Raw genomic sequence first — 20,896 nt, 5'->3', positions numbered from 1 at the left:
TAGGTCCATGTGTGTGTGAGAGTCTACGTGTTTGAGTCCCTGTATGTGTGTACGTCGATTTGCGTGTGTAACTCCATGTGTATCTGAAGCGAATGTCTGTGCATGTGTGTCTAAGTCCGTGTGTGTGTGTCTTTTTCGCCCAGGCAACGCCGGGTACTTCCCGCTCGTACTCTTATATCAGCGCACTTCATCTATCTGTGATGAACGCTGCACTTTCCATCGTTTTCATGCAGGGGGCGCTGCAAACCTACGCGCTGTTGTATCTATGCCCTGTTTTCCGTTATTAATATTAATAATTAAGAATTTTTTTTAAAATTATATCTATATATATATTTTTTAATTAAACAATGAAAACAACCCACTTCTCCTCACAAGCACACCAGGAATCTATGAAACATGGAGGGCCATTAAAACGATAAGAATTCGGTCACAGAGAGGTCATAGACATCCAGATGGACAAAAAGATCGATGGACTAACCTCCCAAGACATCTGGAGATACACGGATGGGGTGCAGAGCAGAGAAAAACAACTTTTGCAACTCGCGTTTTCCTTAAACGTTTTCCGTACCGAAAAGTAGAAACTTAACAAAAAGAATTAACCAACAAACAATAGGGGCTTTTTATTAGTAATTCCCTTGTATTACTCGTATTCACGGTATATATATATATTATTTTGTATTGTATGTTTCTATCTACCTGACCAAAAAAAATAATAATAATTACGAATTCCAACAGTTAAGGAAGCGTAAGTGGAAACTTAGTTGCACTTAACCTCAGGACATTAAAATATAAGAAATATCAAGAATAAATGTAACACACAGGACCACATAAGGTATTGCATACATCTCCTCGACCACCTTTGTCTTCCAGCGGGGTCTGGCCTCGGAATGACCCACCCAGAGGGAGGAGGGGTCAAAGGGTCGCGAGGGGGGGGGGGTCTGTGCAGGCATAGCTGGGACATCTGTTTCTCTCGTTGTTGTTCCTCTCGCAAGGAATGCGCAGAGAGGGGAGTCACGTTTTTGAGTTTAAGCACAAGAGCACATAGCGAATGAGCAGTCTGGTTCGAGTCGTGCTCAGTCTCGCAACTCGGCTTGCGACGCGGCGTTGCGACGGGGCTCGCAAGGGAGCTGGGGCAGATCGTGCCTCGAGAAGAGATGGGACGACGAGGGGTCGTAGAGTGACCGCCTGAGTGCAGTCTGTTCAAGTCGCGCTCAGTCTCGCGACTCGGCTTGCGACGCAGCGTTGCGACGGGACTCGCAAGGGAGCTGGGGCGCGTCGTGCCTCGAGAAGTGATGGAACGAGGAGGGGTCGTTCGAGTCGCAGAAGTCTGAGTTCAACCTGGGTCGAGGGTGGGTTTCAGCCGTGCTCCAGCTGGCAGAGCATCGTGAGGGAGCAAACACCGATGCCGATAGCAGGTGTCGCTTCTCGCAGAACGAAGTTAAGTGCGAGTGAATCTGGCAGCTGCACGAACAAAGGAAAGCACGGAGAAGAGAGAGACGAGTGACGACAAGCAATCAACCTGTAAAAGGGCAGAAATCGCCGAGCGTCGACCAAGCGAGCATCAAAAAGGACGAGCAGCAGCGGATGAGCGCTCCAAGCCGGTGAGCACGCACAGCCGCGTTGTCCAGAGCCTGAGCAACACCGCCTGAAGGGCGAGTGTCCGTGTGAAGTCGGCAGCGATCAAGGAGAGAAAGAGAGAGCGCACGAGCAGCACGACTTGGGCGTCACCGAGCGTCGTGCCAACTCGTGGAGGAGCTGCGCGCTATCCGACGACGGAATCATTGCGCAACACGACGGCGAGCGTCGTGCAAACTGAATCGAGCAGTGGAGAGAGGAAGGCAGCACGGCTCGCTGCGGCCACGCCCAACCCAGAGAGGAACTTCGCTGGCGGCGGGTTGTATCCTCCCACACCACACAAGCTAACGACACAACTCCCGGCTCCAAGAAATTTAATTAATATTACGAGGGGACAACGCACACACAACACGCACACGAATAAGACTTTCAAAAAAATTATCTTTGCGTTTCAAAAAGGGTTGCCATTTCAAGGTGGTGCGTTCAATATCAACTGATCGTGCAAAGCAGTTGCTGCCGTCGAGTTACATGAATAAGGAATGTTTTAGTCATTCATTTTCGTTAATTGCATAATCTTGCCCATGAATTTATTGACATATACTTGCTTTTGCATACTAGAGTGTCATGTGTTTGTTTAGAATTAAAATTGCTGAACACCAAGTCTCGAGTGCTTCTTTCCAAGTCCATGCAAAACTGTCTTATTCCTTAGAACTGTATCCTGTGATGAGATATTAAACTGGAGACCTAAAATAACATAACACACACTAAGATAATCGGTAAATGTTTAATCAATGATAATCGTGTTATCCTGATTGATATAACTCTGGATAAACGAAACTAAGCTTAATTATCATAACTGCACACATTAACATAATCGCAAGCATCCGCATAAACTACTACGATTATCTCCGTGATTATCATAATTTATGCATATTATTACACACATTATCATAATTTATGCATATTAATACACACTATCATAATTTATGCGATTTACGCATTTTTCGGAAAATTTTTAATTTTTATTATTTTTATCAAAATTTTCATAATTCCAACACATACAACAGCACCCCCTGCATGAATGACGGAGGCGCAGGGACAGACGTTAGCTCACGTTGGAATCGATCTGCAGACGGCGGTTTTCTGGCACGGTCAGCTCTATGTCGCCTTATCTCCACCCTGCAATCCCAACCAGGTGAAAGTCCGCATCGAACCGAACCCCGGTAAGGCCATCTACTTAACTAGAGAAAATTCACACGAAATGTTGTTTTCAATGAAGGCTTCCAGATGTAAAATTATATAAGCTTTAATGAAGAAATAAAATTATCTAATTCAAAACGGAGCATCGGGAGTTTGCGTGGATGCGTCGTTCGTGCGCAATTTTTTTCGTGACTATTCCTGGCCCAAGGCCGTAAATGGTTGTGAGGGGGCTGTAGGCGGTCAGGCTTGCTTCAACCCATGGTTGTGAACATCCAGACGTTAATCGGCAAGAACCATTTCTTGTCCTAGTTCGCCAACATATAAGACGTCATGCAAATTTCGATTGAGTGTTGTGTGGAGAATGTATCTACTAGATGTGCTCTGCCTTGTAACCTAATACAAATCTGTACCAAAAATGCATTTCAAATGTGCTCTTAAAATTACCTCCTAGCTATGAAGCAGATCAGCAGACATGACATCTTTCATTTATCGATCTCTCCACGAAACAAAGGAATGTTTTACACAAACTATAACTAGCACAGTCTTCTGGGAGTGCATCATTGATTCAGTGCAAGCCACCTGTGGAGCCTTATTGGTGCACAGCGTCTCAAGAGCAGCCGGGCTTGCTTCAACCGATAGTTACGAACATCCAGACGTTAATCAGCAAGGGGCATTTCTCGTCCTAGTTAGACAAAATCTACGTCAACACGTAAGACACAATTATAATTCGTGTTGTAGAGAATGTTCCTCTACGTGTAACCTTTGAGTGGCATTTTCTTCTAGATTTGAAGCTTCCGTGACTGCAAGGGTTCATAATCTTAGGTTTTTTCGGTAAAGTCACGTAGGTGTGTGCTCCCTATTTCAAGGACAATGAGTTGCTCCAGAGGCAGACGCTTCCAAAACACAAAAATACCCTTTGACCTGTATCAGAAGAACGGGTCTCACCCGAGTTATCATTACAGGTTATTCCAAAACACTCTTTGTCCTAACATCACTTATTCAATATTTGACCCTTATAGACAAAATGTTACATGGACGCAATCAATCATTCAAGTATTCATTCTAAATTATGGAGTCATTTTAACAAAATTGAATTACTGCACTGAAATATACTGCAACAGGTTACATCGTATTAACAAGAAGCTATTTAAAAAAACAATATGCACCGTCTGCTTAACAGTTTATGTACAACATACTATTGCGCCATTCAAAACGAGTAGGCCATTGCATGCTGGCGTCTGGGTCAAAATTGAGCAAATTCCAAACAGGATCTTGTCCACATGCAGGCCAGTGCAGGGCCACCACCTTATGCCACACAGGGGCAGCTGCTACCTGGGGATGCTCTTCGAGTGTTTGAGACGAGATACGATACAAAACTCCGAAATTGCCGGGGCGATTAAGCACCATATAAATGGAATTATTAAAACATAGTGAATGCTTGGGAGCTTATTGGCTCTCGCTCCTGGTTAGAGATCTACTAAACCCACACATCCACAAAGACTGGCTGCACTTACCCTGCAAGTTGAACCTAGGAATTGAGTGTTAAACTTATTTCTTGTCATTAAAGGTCTGTGACAAAGGTGCATCTATTGGAGAACAATCGTCTCAAGCTGACACATCTACCGGGTCTCCATTTGACTTTGTATTGTCTCGGAGGAAGTCCACCCACACCTCCACCTCCACAAACTGCTGGGAGTTGCCTCGCTCTGCCTCACAGTCAGAATTCTCCTCCTGCTTCACGTTGCCTCCATCGATGTGACGGTCCGATTTTGGAGTTGACTCTTCATCTTCACATTTTACCTTCACTTCTTCACTCTTCACCATCACTTCTTCACATTTCACCTCCTCATATTTCATCTCGATACCTTTAAAAGTGTCCAAGCTGGGATTTCCTTCCGGTTCTTGTTTCATGAGGGATGGGCTCATTGCGGCACTTTGACTTTCACAAGCTGATTTCAGACTCCACTCCTTGTGGATATTCTGACGCTTGTGTGTTCTCTGGTGTTTTTGAAGAATTTGTTTACGTGCAAACGCCGTCCCGCACAGAGTGCACCTGAAGGGTTTCTCTCCTGTGTGTGTTCTCTGGTGTACATGAAGAATTGATGAACGTGCAAACGCCTTCCCGCACAGAGTGCACCTGAAGGGTTTCTCTCCCGTGTGTGTTCTCTGGTGTACTACAAAAGCAGATGAATGTGCAAACGCCTTCCCACACACACTGCACTTGAAGGGTTTCTCTCCCGTGTGTGTTCTCTGGTGTTGTACAAGATTAGATGAAACTGAAAACGTCTTCCCACACACACTGCACTTGAAGGGTTTCTCTCCCATGTGTGTTCTCTGGTGTAAATGACGATTTGATGAACATGCAAACCCCTTCCCACACACACTGCACTTGAAGGGTTTATCTCCCGTGTGTGTTCTCTGGTGTGTTACAAGAGCAGATGAATATAAAAATGCCTTCCCACCCACACTGCACTTGAAGGGGTTCTCGCCCGTGTGTGTTCTCTGGTGTTCTACAAGAACAGATGACTGTGCAAACGCCTTCCCACACACACTGCACTTGAAGGATTTCTCTCCCATGTGTGTTCTCTGGTGTAAATGACGATTTGATGAACATGCAAACCCCTTCCCACACACACTGCACTTGAAGGGTTTATCTCCCGTGTGTGTTCTCTGGTGTTTTTTAAGAGTCGATGAACATGCAAACGCCTTCCCACACACACTGCACTTGAAGGGTTTCTCTCCCGTGTGTGTTCTCTGGTGTTCTACAAGAACAGATGACTGTGCAAACGCCTTCACACACACACTGCACTTGAAGGGTTTCTCTCCCGTGTGTGTTCTCTGGTGTTTTTTAAGAGTCGATGAACGTGCAAATGCCTTTCCACACACACTGCACTTGAAGGGTTTCTCTCCCGTGTGTGTTTTCTGGTGTTCTACAAGAGCAGATGACTGTACAAACGCCTTCTCACACACACTGCACTTGAAGGGTTTCTCTCCCGTGTGTGTTCTCTGGTGTTCTACAAAAGTAGATGAACGTGCAAACGCCTTCCCACACACACTACACTTGAAGGGTTTCTCTCCCGTGTGTGTTCTCTGGTGTTCTACAAGAGTATATGAACGTGCAAACGCCTTTCCACACACACTGCACTTGAAGGGTTTCTCTCCTGTGTGAGTTCTCTGGTGCTGTGTAAAATGTTCAGGACGATCCGTGCTGTATGCACACCGGTCACATTGTTGCCTTTTTGCACCGAGTCGCGCCGAGTATCTTTGCTCCATCAGACCAATTTTGCAGAGAAAGCGACAGCTGCAGACAGAAAAAAAAAATATCCACACCATCTACACATCAGTATCGAGGCATAGAGGAATGCATATATATAGTCACACGTGACTTACACATCTATAGTTATTCATATTTTATGATATAGGCAAAAACGTGTCCCAAATTCATCACGCGAGCTCTTATGGCACACAATGAGAGGGCAAATGGTTATAAACATGCCTGGAAGCGCTCGTATCTTCAAAATGAATGTTAACCCAAAACTCCGAGCACACAATTTAGGCTGTCTGGCTTCAAAAGGAATATTTATGAAAGCTAAATTCAGCTGACATAGCAAAGGGTGTTGAAAAAAATACTATTTGTGTTATGCAGATATGCATAAATTAATGTTCAATCACAACTTAGAGGTGTGAAGCCAGACACAGATGTCCTTGGAAGGATGAACAGTTCCGACGTCAGCTGCACGTGTGCTGTGATAACTTCCTGACTCCATTCTTATAAAGACTTCCAGAGGAAAACTAAAATAAACTACTGTTTTGATATAACCTCCCTGCTCAATAGCATGAATAGACTTTACTGCAAATACAAACTTGACACTGTCACACACTCAGAGGCGGAGCCAGGATTTCAGGTAGGGGTCGCAACCCCTCCAGCAATGAAAAATGATAGGAGTTGTTAGTAAGGACTTGTCCCTTGCTTTTTATTCGACGCGTGTGATCGGCATTGCGCTCGCTGAAGGCGATGCCTTCAGGGAAGTCGTGTACTGTATACGCCACTTCGCACAATTCTGCGAGTGGTTTGTAACTGCTTTGCCGTTACTTATGTTGTCCTCTCATAGAGTCACTGAAATGTAATAATTTCCCACACGGTGGCAGTGGGGGGGTCGCAAAATGCCGATTTATCTATATATATAAAAGGGAAATGTGTGGATACGTGTCTGTTCGAAATGTTTAGCATACTTCCCAACATGCCACACACTTGAAATTTTGCATGTGGGTAGGTTCCAAACTGTACACAACGCAAAAAGTATAAAAATAGACTTTTGTATTTTGGGGGGGGGGGGGGGGGAATGACCATGAAGTGTGTGGCGTCAACCCGCATCACACCTGAGTTAAGCGGTCTGCAATGCTGTCTGGAATTTCTAAGTGAACGCGACTTTTCAGCTCGCCACGTCATTCCCTTCCCAAGTGGCCAAAATCGACCTTGCGTAGAAGTGGATTAAGGTTGAATTTCCTTCAGTGAAAACATCCGATTTAGGTAACTTGATTTGTTTCAGCTTTTTTCTTTCTTGCAAGCATCAATTTTTTTCTGGGTGTTTCAGTGAAATATGAGGGAATATGAAATTTATCCAAGACAAGAATCCAAGTCCCGGGCGAAGCCGGGTAGTGAAGCTATTTAATAATAAACCCCAATGATCCCATCGAAATTAGGGATTTCTATCAGATCGTGGGGGGGGGGGGGGGGAGCACGTGCTACCCCACCCCCACTGGCTCCACCACTGTCACACACTGGCATGGTTCACAGGTGGTGGTGTGTCCAGACTCACGCCTGGCCACCTTCACCTGCTCAGTATTAATGCTTCCTCACTCCACCAAGTAATTAATTGAGGATCAATCAACACAGCCGAGGCTGCGTGTCACTCCCTCTCCCCGTGGTTGCATTGATTTCCTTCCCAATCGCCGGGTTTCCCCTCCACATGTAGAAAGTGTACACCACCGCGCGTCCAGAGTGAACACCGCCACGCGTCTAGAGTGAACACCGCCACGCTGTTGACAAGCCCCACCTTGTTGTTATTGTTGTTGTGGGCAGGTCGCTTCTGAAAACAAGAGCGGTACAGCAGCTCAAGCGGGCGTGGCCTGGTAAAAAATGAAAAAAAAAAGAATATTGAAAATAAAATAAAGTTACAAAGTAGCCAGCCAGGTGAGGAGAAATTAAAACTTAAGAAAGATACTCTGGTTCTTTCAATAAAGTAATGTAGAATTTTTTTTTTTAATAATAGCATACGATGTTTTGATTGCAACACAAGCAATCATCAGGTACAAATGAAAGAGAAAACAAACCTAGGAAACTTAGAAATGTAATGCAAAACAACACAGAGAGTCGGCTAACATAACAGTCAACACCCCACCTGGTTAATTATTGATTATGTTCTTCCAAAGATTGTTCAATTTGAGAGAGAGACAAAACACAGACACGGAGACACATAGACAGAGAGAGATGACACAGAGACACACAGAGAGAGACACACACAGAGACACACAGAGAGAGATGACACAGAAACACACAGAGAGAGAGACACAGAGAGAGACACACACATAGACACAGAGAGAGATGACAGAGACGCACAGAGAGAGACACAAATAGGCACACAGAGAAACAACGCCTGTGTATTGTATTACATTGCTATGTTTTTTCTTTTTTACCTTTTCTTGTTTCATAGTATGTAATGGCAGAGATTAGGGATTCATAAAGTACAACGCAATCATATAAACAGAAATCTATGCATTGTTATATGAAGACAAGTCCAGATTTTGTGGCCGAGGTTTAGCAAATTGTTTTTATTAACATAGCATCGCAATTATTAGTTAAAAAAAATATTTTTATAGCAATTTACTGGGGGGACATTTTGAGCAAATTTAATGATTACAACATATTATAATGATTATAACATATTATAATGATTATAACATATTATAATTATGACACCATATTATAATTATTACAACATATTATAATTATTACAACATATTATAATTATAACATATTATAATTATTATAACATATTATAATTATTACAATATATTAAATTATTATAACATATTATAATTATAACATATACTTATAACATTATAATAATTATAACATATTATAATTAGGGCCTTGTGTCAATGAGAGATTTGGAGGTTTATATTCTTAGGTTTTTTCAGTAAAGTCACGTAGGTAAAAACATTAAAAAGTAAAATTAAATAAAAATCACGACGTTTCGGAGGCAACACAAGCTTCCGTCTTCAGGCGGTACCGTCACAGCCACGACAGCTGTATCAAGTAAATGAGAGATTGCAGGAGTTACCACTGCGTTTATATAATGGTTGGAGAAGGTGGTGGGGCAAGGGCCGCATACTTATTATTAATATGGTAAGGTGAGGTTTGAGATTAAGAATAGACTGCATAACAAAGGCTGAGCCTTTGTTATGGAGAGGTGCGGTTTGTGACTCAACCTGTAACAAGAAGACCACCACTAAACATGGTTAAACAGTAATGGTTGTCTGTCAAATAAGATTGGAAAATAAGTGTAGTTAAATCTTTTTTGCATGGTTAATCACATCTTTCCAATGATTACTCAGTTTGTAACCGTCATCACGGTTGAAATTATGTCTGTGTTTGTATATTTGTATGGCTTCGTGTACAAACCTTTGATGGTAGCCAGGAGGTTTGCAGAGAACCTTGGTCTCGGAAAATACAATTTCATGAGAGCCCACCGAGTTGTAGCAATGATCGGCAACGGCCGAAGAATCAGTTCTGCCGTGTTTCAGATCTGACTTGTGCTCGCGGACATGATCAGAAACATGACGTTTCGTTTCTCCAATGTAGCAATCACCACAAATGCAACTCAATTTGTAGACTCCAGGATACTGTAAGTCAGGAACGACATCCTTCACAGATGGAATCAAATCACGGATTTTATGCACTGTACTGAATCGGACTTGGATCTTATGTTTGTTTAGAATTTTGGAGATCTTTTTGGTCACGCCTGCTATGTATGGCAACGTGATAGTTTTGGTCGGAGTTTCATGTGGCTGTTTCTGTATGGTGGGAGAGACAGCTTGGCGGATAGTGCGGTCAGAGTATGCGTTCATCCTGAGGGCCCGATGTACATGTCTCAATTCACTGGTCAGGTGGTGTTGGTCAGAAATGCCATGGGCTCTGTGGTATAGCGTTTTGATGAGAGAGTTCTTTTGAGATGGGTGGTGGTGGGAATCCGGTTTCAAGTAGGAATCTGTGTGGGTGGCTTTCCTGTTCTTCCAAAGACGACACTTTCGTCATCTGGCCACATGGCCTCCCAGCATTGAACCACTTCTTGGACCACATCAATTCTAGACACCCATCCATCAGATTCACCATGGAAGTGGAGAAAGACGGTAAACTACCATTCTTGGATATTCTGTTTGAGAGGAGGCCTGACGGATCCTTGGACATTCTGTCTACAGGAAAGCTACCCACACAGATTCCTACTTGAAACCGGATTCCCACCACCACCCATCTCAAAAGAATGTGTTGCCTCCGAAACGTCGTGATTTTTATTTTTATTTTATTTTACTTTTTAATGTTTTTACCCACGTGACTTCACCGAAAAAACCTAAGAATATGAATCATTGCAGTCACGAAAGCTTCAAATCTAGAATTTAGAGGTTTGGTGACTGCACTTAATCAAACAAACTTTGTAACATTTGAAATGTAATGCAATGCAACACAAAGAGTCGGTCAACACACAACTAACGCATAAACTGGCTGATTACGTTCTTCCACAGATTGCTAAACTAAGCGAGAGAATTGAAGCAAACGCGATCAGCCGAGGGCAGGAGGCAAGGCCCCGCGTTGTAAAGTTCCAACCTGGACATCGCTTCCATGCTCGCTGCTACTCAATTGCCATCCTTACGAGGGAGAGAGCGAGGCTCTACCTCGGTAAACAACAACAACCACCACCATAACAACAACCACCACCACATCCACAACCAATCACCGCAACCACCACCACCGCAACCACCACCACCGCAACCACCACCACCGCAACAACCACCACCACAACCACCACAACCACCACCGCAACCACCACCGCTACCACCACCACCGCAACAACCACCACCGCAACAACCACCACCGCAACCACCACTACCACCGCAACCACCACCACCACCACAACCACCACCACAACCACCACCACAACAACCACCACCACCACAACAACCACCATAACCACCACCACAACCACCACAACCGCGATGAGAATTTCTCACCTCGGATTTCAGTGTACGGGCGGAGCGGCAACTTCCTGGTCCCTCGCGACGTCACGCGGCAGCAGGTGACATGACGTCACTTGCGGGGTACGATGACACTCCCCTCCCACAATGAGCGGCTCGAAACTCGCGACGACTTTCACGAAAACATTATGTTAATGAGCCGCCAGTTACTGGGCGTGGCTTTGCCCAAATAAGGATTGGCACTGGGACAGATATCGACAGCGGCCGAGCGGAGGTGACGTCACGCTCGAGAGCGCGGTGGTTGGGGGTGGGTGACATGACGTCACTAGCGAGGAACACCTCCCCCTGGCGTTTGACGCCGATGAGGTTACGCTGAGCGGTGACGTCAGAGAGCGGGGTCAGAGTTCAAGTTTGTTGAAATGAAGAGAGCGAGAGTTTCGACTCAGCCTCAAACGAGTACCCGGTGCGGTGTGTCAACATCGCCACTGGGGAGACAAAGGCGGCCGGGTGTGGTGCTGGACACCCACCCCCTCGTGTGCCGTGACGACCTCCATCGGTGCTGCTCGCGATGAGCAGCACTTTGTACATGTCGTTGCTTGGCTCTCCAGCACACTGCTGGCGACATTTCACGATGACATTTTCACGTCCATGAAAAGAGAATCGCCATACTAACCGATGCCGTTTTTTGGAAAAATTAGCCCAATTTTCCTAGCTTTATTTTTCAACGAAACGTGCATTCCTTGGTTGTGTTTAGCCTGAGTAGACTATATATTACGTTAAAAAGTGTGGCATTTCATGCATGAAATTTTCGAATATAAAAAAGTTAATCGGCATACTGTGCCGATTTTAGGCCAAATAAGCCCAACTTTCACAGCTTTATTTTTGGACGAATTTTAATTCCTCTATTGTATTTAGCCTTAGTATGCTATGTATTACATTAAAAGTGGGAATTTTCACCGTGAAATTTGAAGTAAAAAGATAAAATCGACAAAGTTAACCTATGCCGTTCTTGGCCAAAATTTTCATAGCTAGATTTTCCAAGAAAAAGTGAATTCCTCCATTTTGTTAAGCATTAGTATGCTCTATATTACATTAAAAGTGGGAAATTTCACGTCCCATAAATCAAATCGGGGATACTTATGCCGGTTTTAACCAAAATAAGCCAAATTTTCATAGCTTTATTTTTCAACAAAAAGTTAATTCATCAATTGTATTTACCCTTAGTATGCTATGTATTAGATTAAAAGTGGAACATTTTATGATGAAATGTGCACGTCCCAATATAGAATATCGGCATACTAACTGATGCCGTTTTTGGCCCATAATGGCCAAATATTTGCAACTTCATTTTTCAACAAAAGTGCAATCCTCGGGTATGCTTAGCCTTAGTATCCTATATATTACGTAAAAAAGTGGGAAATTTCATAAGTAAAAAGTGTGCATGACCCAAAACTTTTTTTTACAAGCAAGATACATCAGCAACAATGAGGCCATTTGCTGAATTCTTGGCTTCCCTATCCATGGCCATCCACCCACAGTCGTCCATTTGGCAATTCACCTGCAAATGGTTAACGCATCTTGGTCACCAAAGGAAATGCCCAACAACAGGCCCTGGCTCTACACCCTTATGGCGTTCTTGGTTTTGTGTCCAAGTGACCCATTTGCTGCCAACCTGCTCTACCATTAAGTTCCCTCCTACTATACATGGACTGCAAAAAAAATAGAAGCGAAGTGCTGCTGACGGTGAATCAGATGCCTTCGGACGAGTCGACACAGTTCATCCCAACAATCAGCAGTGCTACTTTCTCCCAATGCTTTTCAATGTTGCCAAAGGGCACAAATCTTTCCAAGACCTATAAACAGTGGAACGAGTTGTCTGTCAAACATACAGGGAAGCTTGCAATCTTCGTACAATTCTTGCGCATGATCACCTTAATCATAAAGCGATGACAGAAGCTTATGTTGGTCAGTCCCCTTTCCAACTGACATTGCTCTTCTGCATGACTCATCAAGTTTGCAGCCCATCTAACCCCATGGGACTCTGGCAAAAATACAAAGAGGGCATGAGTGAGGACATCCTCCAAGGAGTTCAATAACAAAATACAAACCTGGACGACAACTTTCTGATGTTATCTTCAAACAGGCCCTCATCCTCCTTCACGACAAACTGCACTCCATTGCTGGAAAATACTTCACGTCTATGGGACTACCAACACCCTACAGGGACAACCTGCATGCCCTTGCTCAAGAGATCCTAGTGAAATATGCTATTATTCTTGACAGAATCTTACATTTTTTTGGGAAAATTAACCAAAGCTGATGGATGCACAAATAGAAGCCTACAAGGAAATCTTGGAAGACATTGAGACTACAAATCGAGTCATTTGTATCCTTGATGCACCTGCCAGTACTGGGAAGACCTTTGTTTAGAAACTGCTCCTCGCTAAGGCTCGCCAGAGAGAGATAATTGCTCTAGCTGTGGCATCATCGGGGATTGCTGTGTAAGTCGATGTGTGTGTGAGTCGATGTGTGTATTTGAGTCCATATGTGTGTGTGTTTAGGTCCATGTGTGTGTGTGTAAGTCGGAGTATCTGTGTCTTTTTTGCCCAGGCAATGCCAGATGTTTGTGTGTGTACGTCGATGTGTGTGTAAGTCCAAGTGTGCATATTAGTCCATGTGTGTGTGTTAGTCCATGTGTGTGCATGGCTTCATGTAAGTCACTGTGTGTGTGTCTATGTGTGTCAGTTGATGTATGTACGTCGATGTGTATGTGTGTTAGTCCATGTGTGTGTTAGTCCATAGGTGCTCGCTAACAGCACTTGCCCCTACAGTCTGTTAAGGCTATATGGGGGATCTTTGATCTTTGTTAGTTCATATTTGTGTAAGTCAATGTGTTTGTGAGTCGATATTATGTGTGTATAACACCATGTGTGTGTATCTAAAGTCCATGTCTATGCGAGTCCGTATGTGTGGAGGCCAATGTGTGCGAGTCTCTGTGTGGAGGAGTAATATAGGGATGTGACCTCATGCTCGTTGTTCAGTGCGATGACGTCATGCGCGCTGGGCGAGGTGATGACGCCACGTCTCCTCTCGGTACTTAAGGGGGACCACGTAACGAACGCGGGGTTACTGTAGGAGCCCGGGAAAGAGAGCGGTTGAAGAGCCAGCCAGGGGTAGAGCTCAGGGAGTCTGGAGACAAGCCGGCAGTAGTGATAAAAGGTGCTGCTTTCCTCGGTCGGTCGGTCGGTGTTGGCTGAACCCCCGATCTGACTCGAGAGAGAGAGCCTTGGCGCTAGCCGAGCTAGGAACAGACAGAGTGAAGGTTCGTGTGAAGAAACCTAGTAAAGGACACTTACCCCTGGGGAAGTTATCCAAAAACCCTTAATAAATAACTGGCGCAAGCCCTTAACTGAAGACCTGCCTCCGTGTCGTCATTGCACTTCAACATATGTGTAATGCGAGCATAAACGGGGTGGTTGCTGGCCTCCGCGCCAATCACACGGAGCGTGTGGGAGGAGCCACTGCTCACCTCGGCTCCAATGGGAGACGAGGTGAATGCGGGGTGGAGACGGGGGCAGTACGGGAAGGAGGAGTCAGGGTCACGTGATGGGAAGGATATAGGGAGGGAGCCGGAAGAGATCGGGAAGTTGAAACGGAGCGAGAATAGTGGAAGCCACGCTGGGCAGTGCGGGAGATGGCGCCATCTGCCACGTGGTGGAGCAGCGCCATCTGCCACGTGGTCGAAGACCTACGCACACCGTCGGCCAGCGGTGTGCGTGGGGTAGAGGGGGCTAGCAGAGTGTGAGGGGCTAGCAGAGTGTGCGGGGCACACGTGGCTTGTGAGTGACTAGCAGAGTGTGCGGGGCACACGTGGCTAGTGAGTGACTAGCAGAGTGTGCGGGGCACACGTGGCTAGTGAGTGACTAGCGGAGTGTGCGGGGCACACGGAGCGAGCGGTGTGGCTGGCGGCGTGTGCGGGGCACACGGAGAGAGCGGAGCGGCCACCAGCGAGGGCGGGCCACACGGAGCGTCGCGGGGCGCGCGGCGGAGGCGGCGCGGGTCCAGGCGAGGACCAGCGGGGTGCGATACGAAGAACCTAAATAAACGACAACGGAGACCAGGAAAGCCTGACAGAGTCGTTTATTACATATGTATGTGAGTCCATGTGTGTGCGTGGGTCCTTGTTGTGTGTAAGTCCATGTGTGTGTCTCTTAGTCGATGTGTGTAAATCCATGTGTAATTAGGTCGATGTGTGTGTGAGAGTCTACGTGTTTGAGTCGCTGTATGTGTGTACGTCGAATTGCGTGTGTAACTCCATGTGTATCTGAAGCGAATGTCTGTGCGTGTGTGTCTAAGTCCATGTGTGTGTGTGTCTTTTTCGCCCAGGCAACGCCGGGTACTTCCTGCTCGTACTCTTATATCAGCGCACTTCGTCTATCTGTGATGAACACTGCACTTTCCATCGTTTTCATGCAGGGGGCGCTGCAAACCTACGCGCCCCCTGCATGAATGATGGAGGCGCAGGGACAGACGTTAGCTCACGTTGGAATCGATCTGCAGACGGCGGTTTTCTAGCACGGTTAGTTCTATGTCGCCTTATCTCCACCCTGCAATCCCAACCAGGTGAAAGTCCGCATCGAACCGAACCCCAGTAAGGCCATCTACTTAACGACAAGAGAAAATTCACACGAAATGTTGTTTTCAATGAAGGCTTCCAGATGTAAAATTATATAAGCTTCAATGAAGAAATAAAATTATCTAATTCAAAACGGAGCATCGGGAGTTTGCGTGGATGCGTCGTTCGTGCGCAATTTTTTTCGTGACTTTCCTGGCCCAAGGCCGTAAATGGTTGTGAGGGGGCTGTAGGCGGTCAGGCTTGCTTCAACCCATGGTTGTGAACATCCAGACGTTAATCGGCAAGGACCATTTCTTGTCCAAATTCGCCAACATTTAAGACGTCATGCAAATTTCGAATGAGTGTTGTGTGGAGAATGTATCTGTAGTGTTGATATGCGCTGGCAGTAGGGATCGTGTGTCAGCGCGTGGTGATTGGCTGTGTGTTGGTGACGCGCGCTGACAGTGAGGGATCGTAGGTCTGCGCGGGGTCATGGGTTATGTGGTGGTGATTGGCTGTGTGTTGGTGACGCGCGCTGACAGTGAAGGGATTGTGTGGCAGCGCGTGGTGATTGGTCGACTAAGGTGGGTGCTCACATCGCGGTCTGCATAGGCTCCGTCTCCTCGGGAGCGGAGGGCTTCTATAAGGCGGTGCGCGGGGGCGCTCGGGGAGTTGGTGACCAGTGAAGACAGAAGACGGAGGAGGAAGAGATAGGGCCCTGAGACCCCTAGTCCCGCTGTCCTTGTGGGGACCGGGACCCTGTGTGGCTCAGAGGTGGGACCTTGGGACCCGGGGCCGGACGTCCGTGTGAGGGCCGGGCCGCGGGACCCAGAGGTCGTGACCCACATCCAAGCTGGGGTGGGTCTGTAGGTTCCCCCGGATGCTATGGGGCTGGAATGCCCGTGTGTGTGTAGCCGGGTGGAACGTGTAGCGTGAGCTGTAGTAACCACACGTGTCGGGTGGAACGTGTAGCGTGAGCTGTAGTAACCACACGTGTCGGGTGGAACGTGTAGCGTGAGCTGTAGTGACCACACGTGTTATTGTGGCAAGACAAGTGTTAATAAAGTGTGCTACCCGTCAAGTGGTCTCCCGCCGTCATTCACAATACTACAACTGGCGTCTGGAGTGAAACAATCTTCCAGCCATGGATACCAGGAAGACTCATCGGACTCACGAGTGTGACCGGGAGGAAAACCACGACGACTCGGGCCAGCAGGCATCAGGGGGAGAAGAGGAGGAGATGCCGGCGCCACAGGACCCCTCATGGGTGCCCAACAAGCGGCTGGGGGCTGATGCCGGACTCCGCGACGCGCACTCCCGCCTGGCAGAGCTACTACTCGCCGCGGCGTCCATCCTAGTGGAGATCACCACGTCTGGAGGAGCGAGAACGTCGACGGACATTGAAAGGGCTCACGTTGTTGATTCCCGCCAAAACGATTTTGAAATTCCCGCCATTTCTGCTTAGCGGTCATCTATTGGCGGGAACTGCGAGCAACACGTAACGGGAGTCCTCCAATCCCTGCCGCTTACATCGTCAGCGCGCGCTGCGGGCCGCCATCAGCCACCCGCCATAGGGGCCGCCATTTTGCAGGTCGACGGTGCGGCGCGGGAGAGTCACAAGGCAGAGGACGACATCATCTTCCAGCAGCGTCTTCCCGCGTTGACGGCCTTCAAGGCGGAAGGCGGGGACTGGGGCGCATTCCAACGAAGATTTCTCGCCCATCAAGAGATGTCGGCCTGGTCCGACGCTACGGCGCTGCGGGCACTGCCTGCCATGTTGGACGATGACGCGCTCGCGGCCTTCAGGTCCGCACCGAGATCGGACCGCTCCACGCTCAAGGCTGCGCTGGGCCTCATGGCCAAAGTGAACGGACCACCTTCGGCCTGCCGCCACCAATTTTACGAGCGACGGAAGGCGGACACAGAGACTGCGCTCGCCTACCGCACGGCGTTGTTGGCTCTCGCCGATGCCGCGTTCCCTCGTATGGACGAGGAGGGGCAGGACGCTATGGTTTTGGAACAACTGCTGAAGTTGGCGCAGGACCTGGGGGTCCCCATCAACACGGCCGACGAAGTGGACATATGTTCATTGCGTGTTGCAACGAGTATCCAGGCGCACGAGGTCCTGAAGCGGAAACAGGTGGTCGTCTGCACTGCTGCTGCGGTCTCAGCTCCGGCCCCGGTGGTCACCGAGCCCCAAGTCGTTCGCCCACGGGAGGAGGCGTTCGCTGCAGCACGAACGGGGGATTGGAGGTCGGGGGGTCGTTCGCCTCTGCGATCGACCCACAAGCTGGAGCAACCGAGACCTCCGACGTCCCTCATCACGTGCTTCAACTGCGGCCTTCGGGGCCACGTGGCGTCCGGGTGTCGCGCTCCACGTCAGCGCGCCACGGGACCTCGGCTGGACGACGACCAAGGCCCCAAGTCGTCCCAACTACCCCCGGCAAGTCGCGGCACTTCACATGCTCGGCCTACATACACGACACACATGGGCCGTCGCTTTGCGGTGGAGGATGTGCGATTGGGGGTCGGGGATTCGGTTCGAAGAGGGGGGTTCGTACGGGGCCGGGGGGACATTAAATGGTCCGAGTTGGGCCACAGAATAGTGGCCGCGACGGCCGGTTCGTCGGTCATAACGGGATTCATAGACGGGGTCGAGGTCAGGGTGTTGGTGGACACGGGAGCGTCGGCGACTATAATTTCCGACCTCATTTATAACATTCTCCCCGTCCAATGTCGACCTCTGCTTCCGGTGGACGTGCCATTTTACGCGGCAAATGCGGGCTCGTTGGGTATTATCGGTCAGATTCGGGCGACCATTTGCATAGGGGATATTAAATTGGCGGGACCTGTTTTCGTCTCCTCTTCCCTAGCGGTTCCTTGTCTGTTGGGCACAGATTTTTTGGCTAAGATGCCCATTAAAATTCTCGTGGATCAACGTTGTATTGAGCTGCCATTGGGTTGCCGTATTTCATTTTTATCTAACCCTACTGAAATACGGACGGCGTGCGCGACGATCCAAGCGCTAGCGACACAGACGGTGCACGTGCCCCCGGGTTCGCAGATGTTGATACCCCTCCGGTTGCGGAAGCCATTGGGTGGGGAGACTGCGGGACAAGGCATGCTTTTGGGTCCATCGAATAGAGCTGTCGGGGGTCTGCATTTGGCGGTGGCTCAAACGTTGGTTCGGGCTGACGGGGACCCGTTCGTTATGGTGTTAAACGCTGGTTCGCGGCCGGCCGTTATTCCGCAGGGCACCGTGCTTGCTCACGCGGCACGGGTCCCTGCGGAAGAGCGCCTTGTTGCACATGTTGATCCCGTCCCGGCGCAGAAAATTCTATCGGGTGATGACCTTGAATGGGTCGATTCGCTGTGTGCGGACTCCAGTGATTTGTCAAGGGTGCAATTGGGTGCGCTGCGTGCTCTGCTGATCGAATTCTCCGATGTGTTCAGCACGCACAAATATGATATTGGGTGCACAGACCTGTTACGCCACCACATTGAAACAGGCGATGCAGCACCAGTCCGGCAGAATCCCTTCCGGCTGAGTCCTGCCGAGAAGGAACACGTTCAATCGGCCGTCAATGACATGCTGACGGCCGACATCATTTCGCCCTCATCCAGTCCGTGGGGAGCACCTATCATTCTGGTTAAAAAGCAAGATGGGTCCTTGCGTTTTTGTGTAGATTTCCGTCGCCTGAATAAAATCTCCGTGGCTGACGCGTATCCGCTCCCCAGAATGGATGAGTCCCTGGACGCATTGTCCGGGGCGCAGTATTTTTCTACACTTGACTTACTGTCGGGATTCTGGCAGCTGCCACTCGACGATGAGTCTAAACCTAAGACAGCATTTCTGACCCCAGGGGGCCTGTTCCAGTTTAATCGGTTGCCCATGGGACTCCACTCCGCTCCCGCGACGTTTCAGCGCCTTATGGAATTGGTTTTGTCGGGTCTGCAATGGGATACTTGCTTAATTTACCTTGACGATGTCATTGTTTTCAGTAAAACTTTTGAGGAACACCTCCAGTGATTAAGAGGGGTGTTCTTGTGGATGCGATCGGCTAAGTTGAAGTTTAAACCGGCGAAATGCCACCTTCTGCGGAAATCCGTGAGGTACTTGGGCCACATTGTCGATTCTTCAGGCATCTCCACTGATCCCGCGAAGACGAACTGTGTCAGTTCATGGCCAACGCCCAAGTCTGTTTCTGAGGTCCGCAGCTTCATTGGTTTTGCGTCCTACTACCGCCGATTCTTTGAGCATTTCGCCACCATTGCCAAACCCTTGCACGCTCTAACAGCCAAGGGAGTCAGGTTTCGATGGGGGCCAGAGGAGGAGGCCGCGTTCTGCTCCCTTCGGGACGCCTTGGTGGGTGCCCCGCCCTTACGTTACCCTGACTTTACGAGTCTCTTCTTGCTGGATACTGATGCTAGTGTAGTGGTGATACGCGCTGGGTGTATATGTCGTGTGCCAGCGCGTATGTACGGGTGTGTGTGTGGTGACGCACGCTGACGGGGAGGAGCAGGCGTCAGTGCGCGGGTGGGGGTAGTGCTGCTGATTGGCTGTGTGCCGGTGACGCGCCCAGAGGGAGTGATCGGGTAGCAGCGCGGTGTGATTGGTTGGGGAGTGGAAACACGCGCTGAGCGGAACCGGATCGTGGGGATAGAGCGTGGGGATTGGGTAACTGAGGAGCGGTGCCGACGTTGAGGTCCGCATCCGCTCCGTCTCCCGGGAAGAAGGGGTATATAAGGTGATGCACAGAGGAGCAGGGGGCAGAAGTGGAACCATCTAAGAATGAAGAGGAAGGTGCAGAGATAGAGCCCGGAGAGGAGAGTAATGGAGAGTAGAAGCTGAGTAATGTATAGTGTGTAGCCAGCGAGATAGAACGGTCTACACGAGCTGAGTAATGTATAGTGTGTAGCCAGCGAGATAGAACGGTCTACACGAGCTGAGTAATGTATAGCGTGTAGCCAGCGAGATAGAACGGTCTACACGAGCTGAGTAATGTGTAGTGTGTAGCCAGCGAGAGAGAACGGTCTGCACGAGCCGAGTATGCATACGGTGTAGCCAGCGAGAGAGGAAGGTCTGCACGAGCCGAGTATGCATACGGTGTAGCCAGCGAGAGCGGGGCAAAGTCTACACGAGGCGAGTGGAGAGTGTAGCAGAGGCGCAGAGTCTACACGAGGCGAGAGAGGAGTGTAGCCGAGGCGCGGAGTCTACACGAGGCACAGAGAGCCGGCAGCACAGAATCCTGA

The 20,896-nt window shown here is 48.4% G+C and overlaps 1 protein-coding gene across 1 annotated transcript in view; it reads right to left on the bottom strand.

Moving 5' to 3' along the window:
• Positions 1 to 1,979: 1,979 nt before the first annotated feature.
• Positions 1,980 to 20,896, bottom strand: part of LOC144953346 (uncharacterized) — a 244,395-nt gene continuing 225,478 nt past the window's right edge. Inside the window, 1 exon segment of the mRNA XM_078883908.1 lies at positions 1,980 to 5,901. Within this exon segment, the coding sequence (XP_078740034.1) occupies positions 4,381 to 5,901 (1,521 nt within the window). The 3' untranslated portion in view covers positions 1,980 to 4,380.

This window comes from Lampetra fluviatilis, chromosome 74 (assembly GCF_964198595.1).
Source record: "Lampetra fluviatilis chromosome 74, kcLamFluv1.1, whole genome shotgun sequence".
NCBI classification, from domain to species: Eukaryota; Metazoa; Chordata; class Hyperoartia; order Petromyzontiformes; family Petromyzontidae; genus Lampetra; species Lampetra fluviatilis.
Note: the sequence above shows the minus strand (reverse complement) of the source record. Positions and strands in the feature narration are given on the sequence as shown.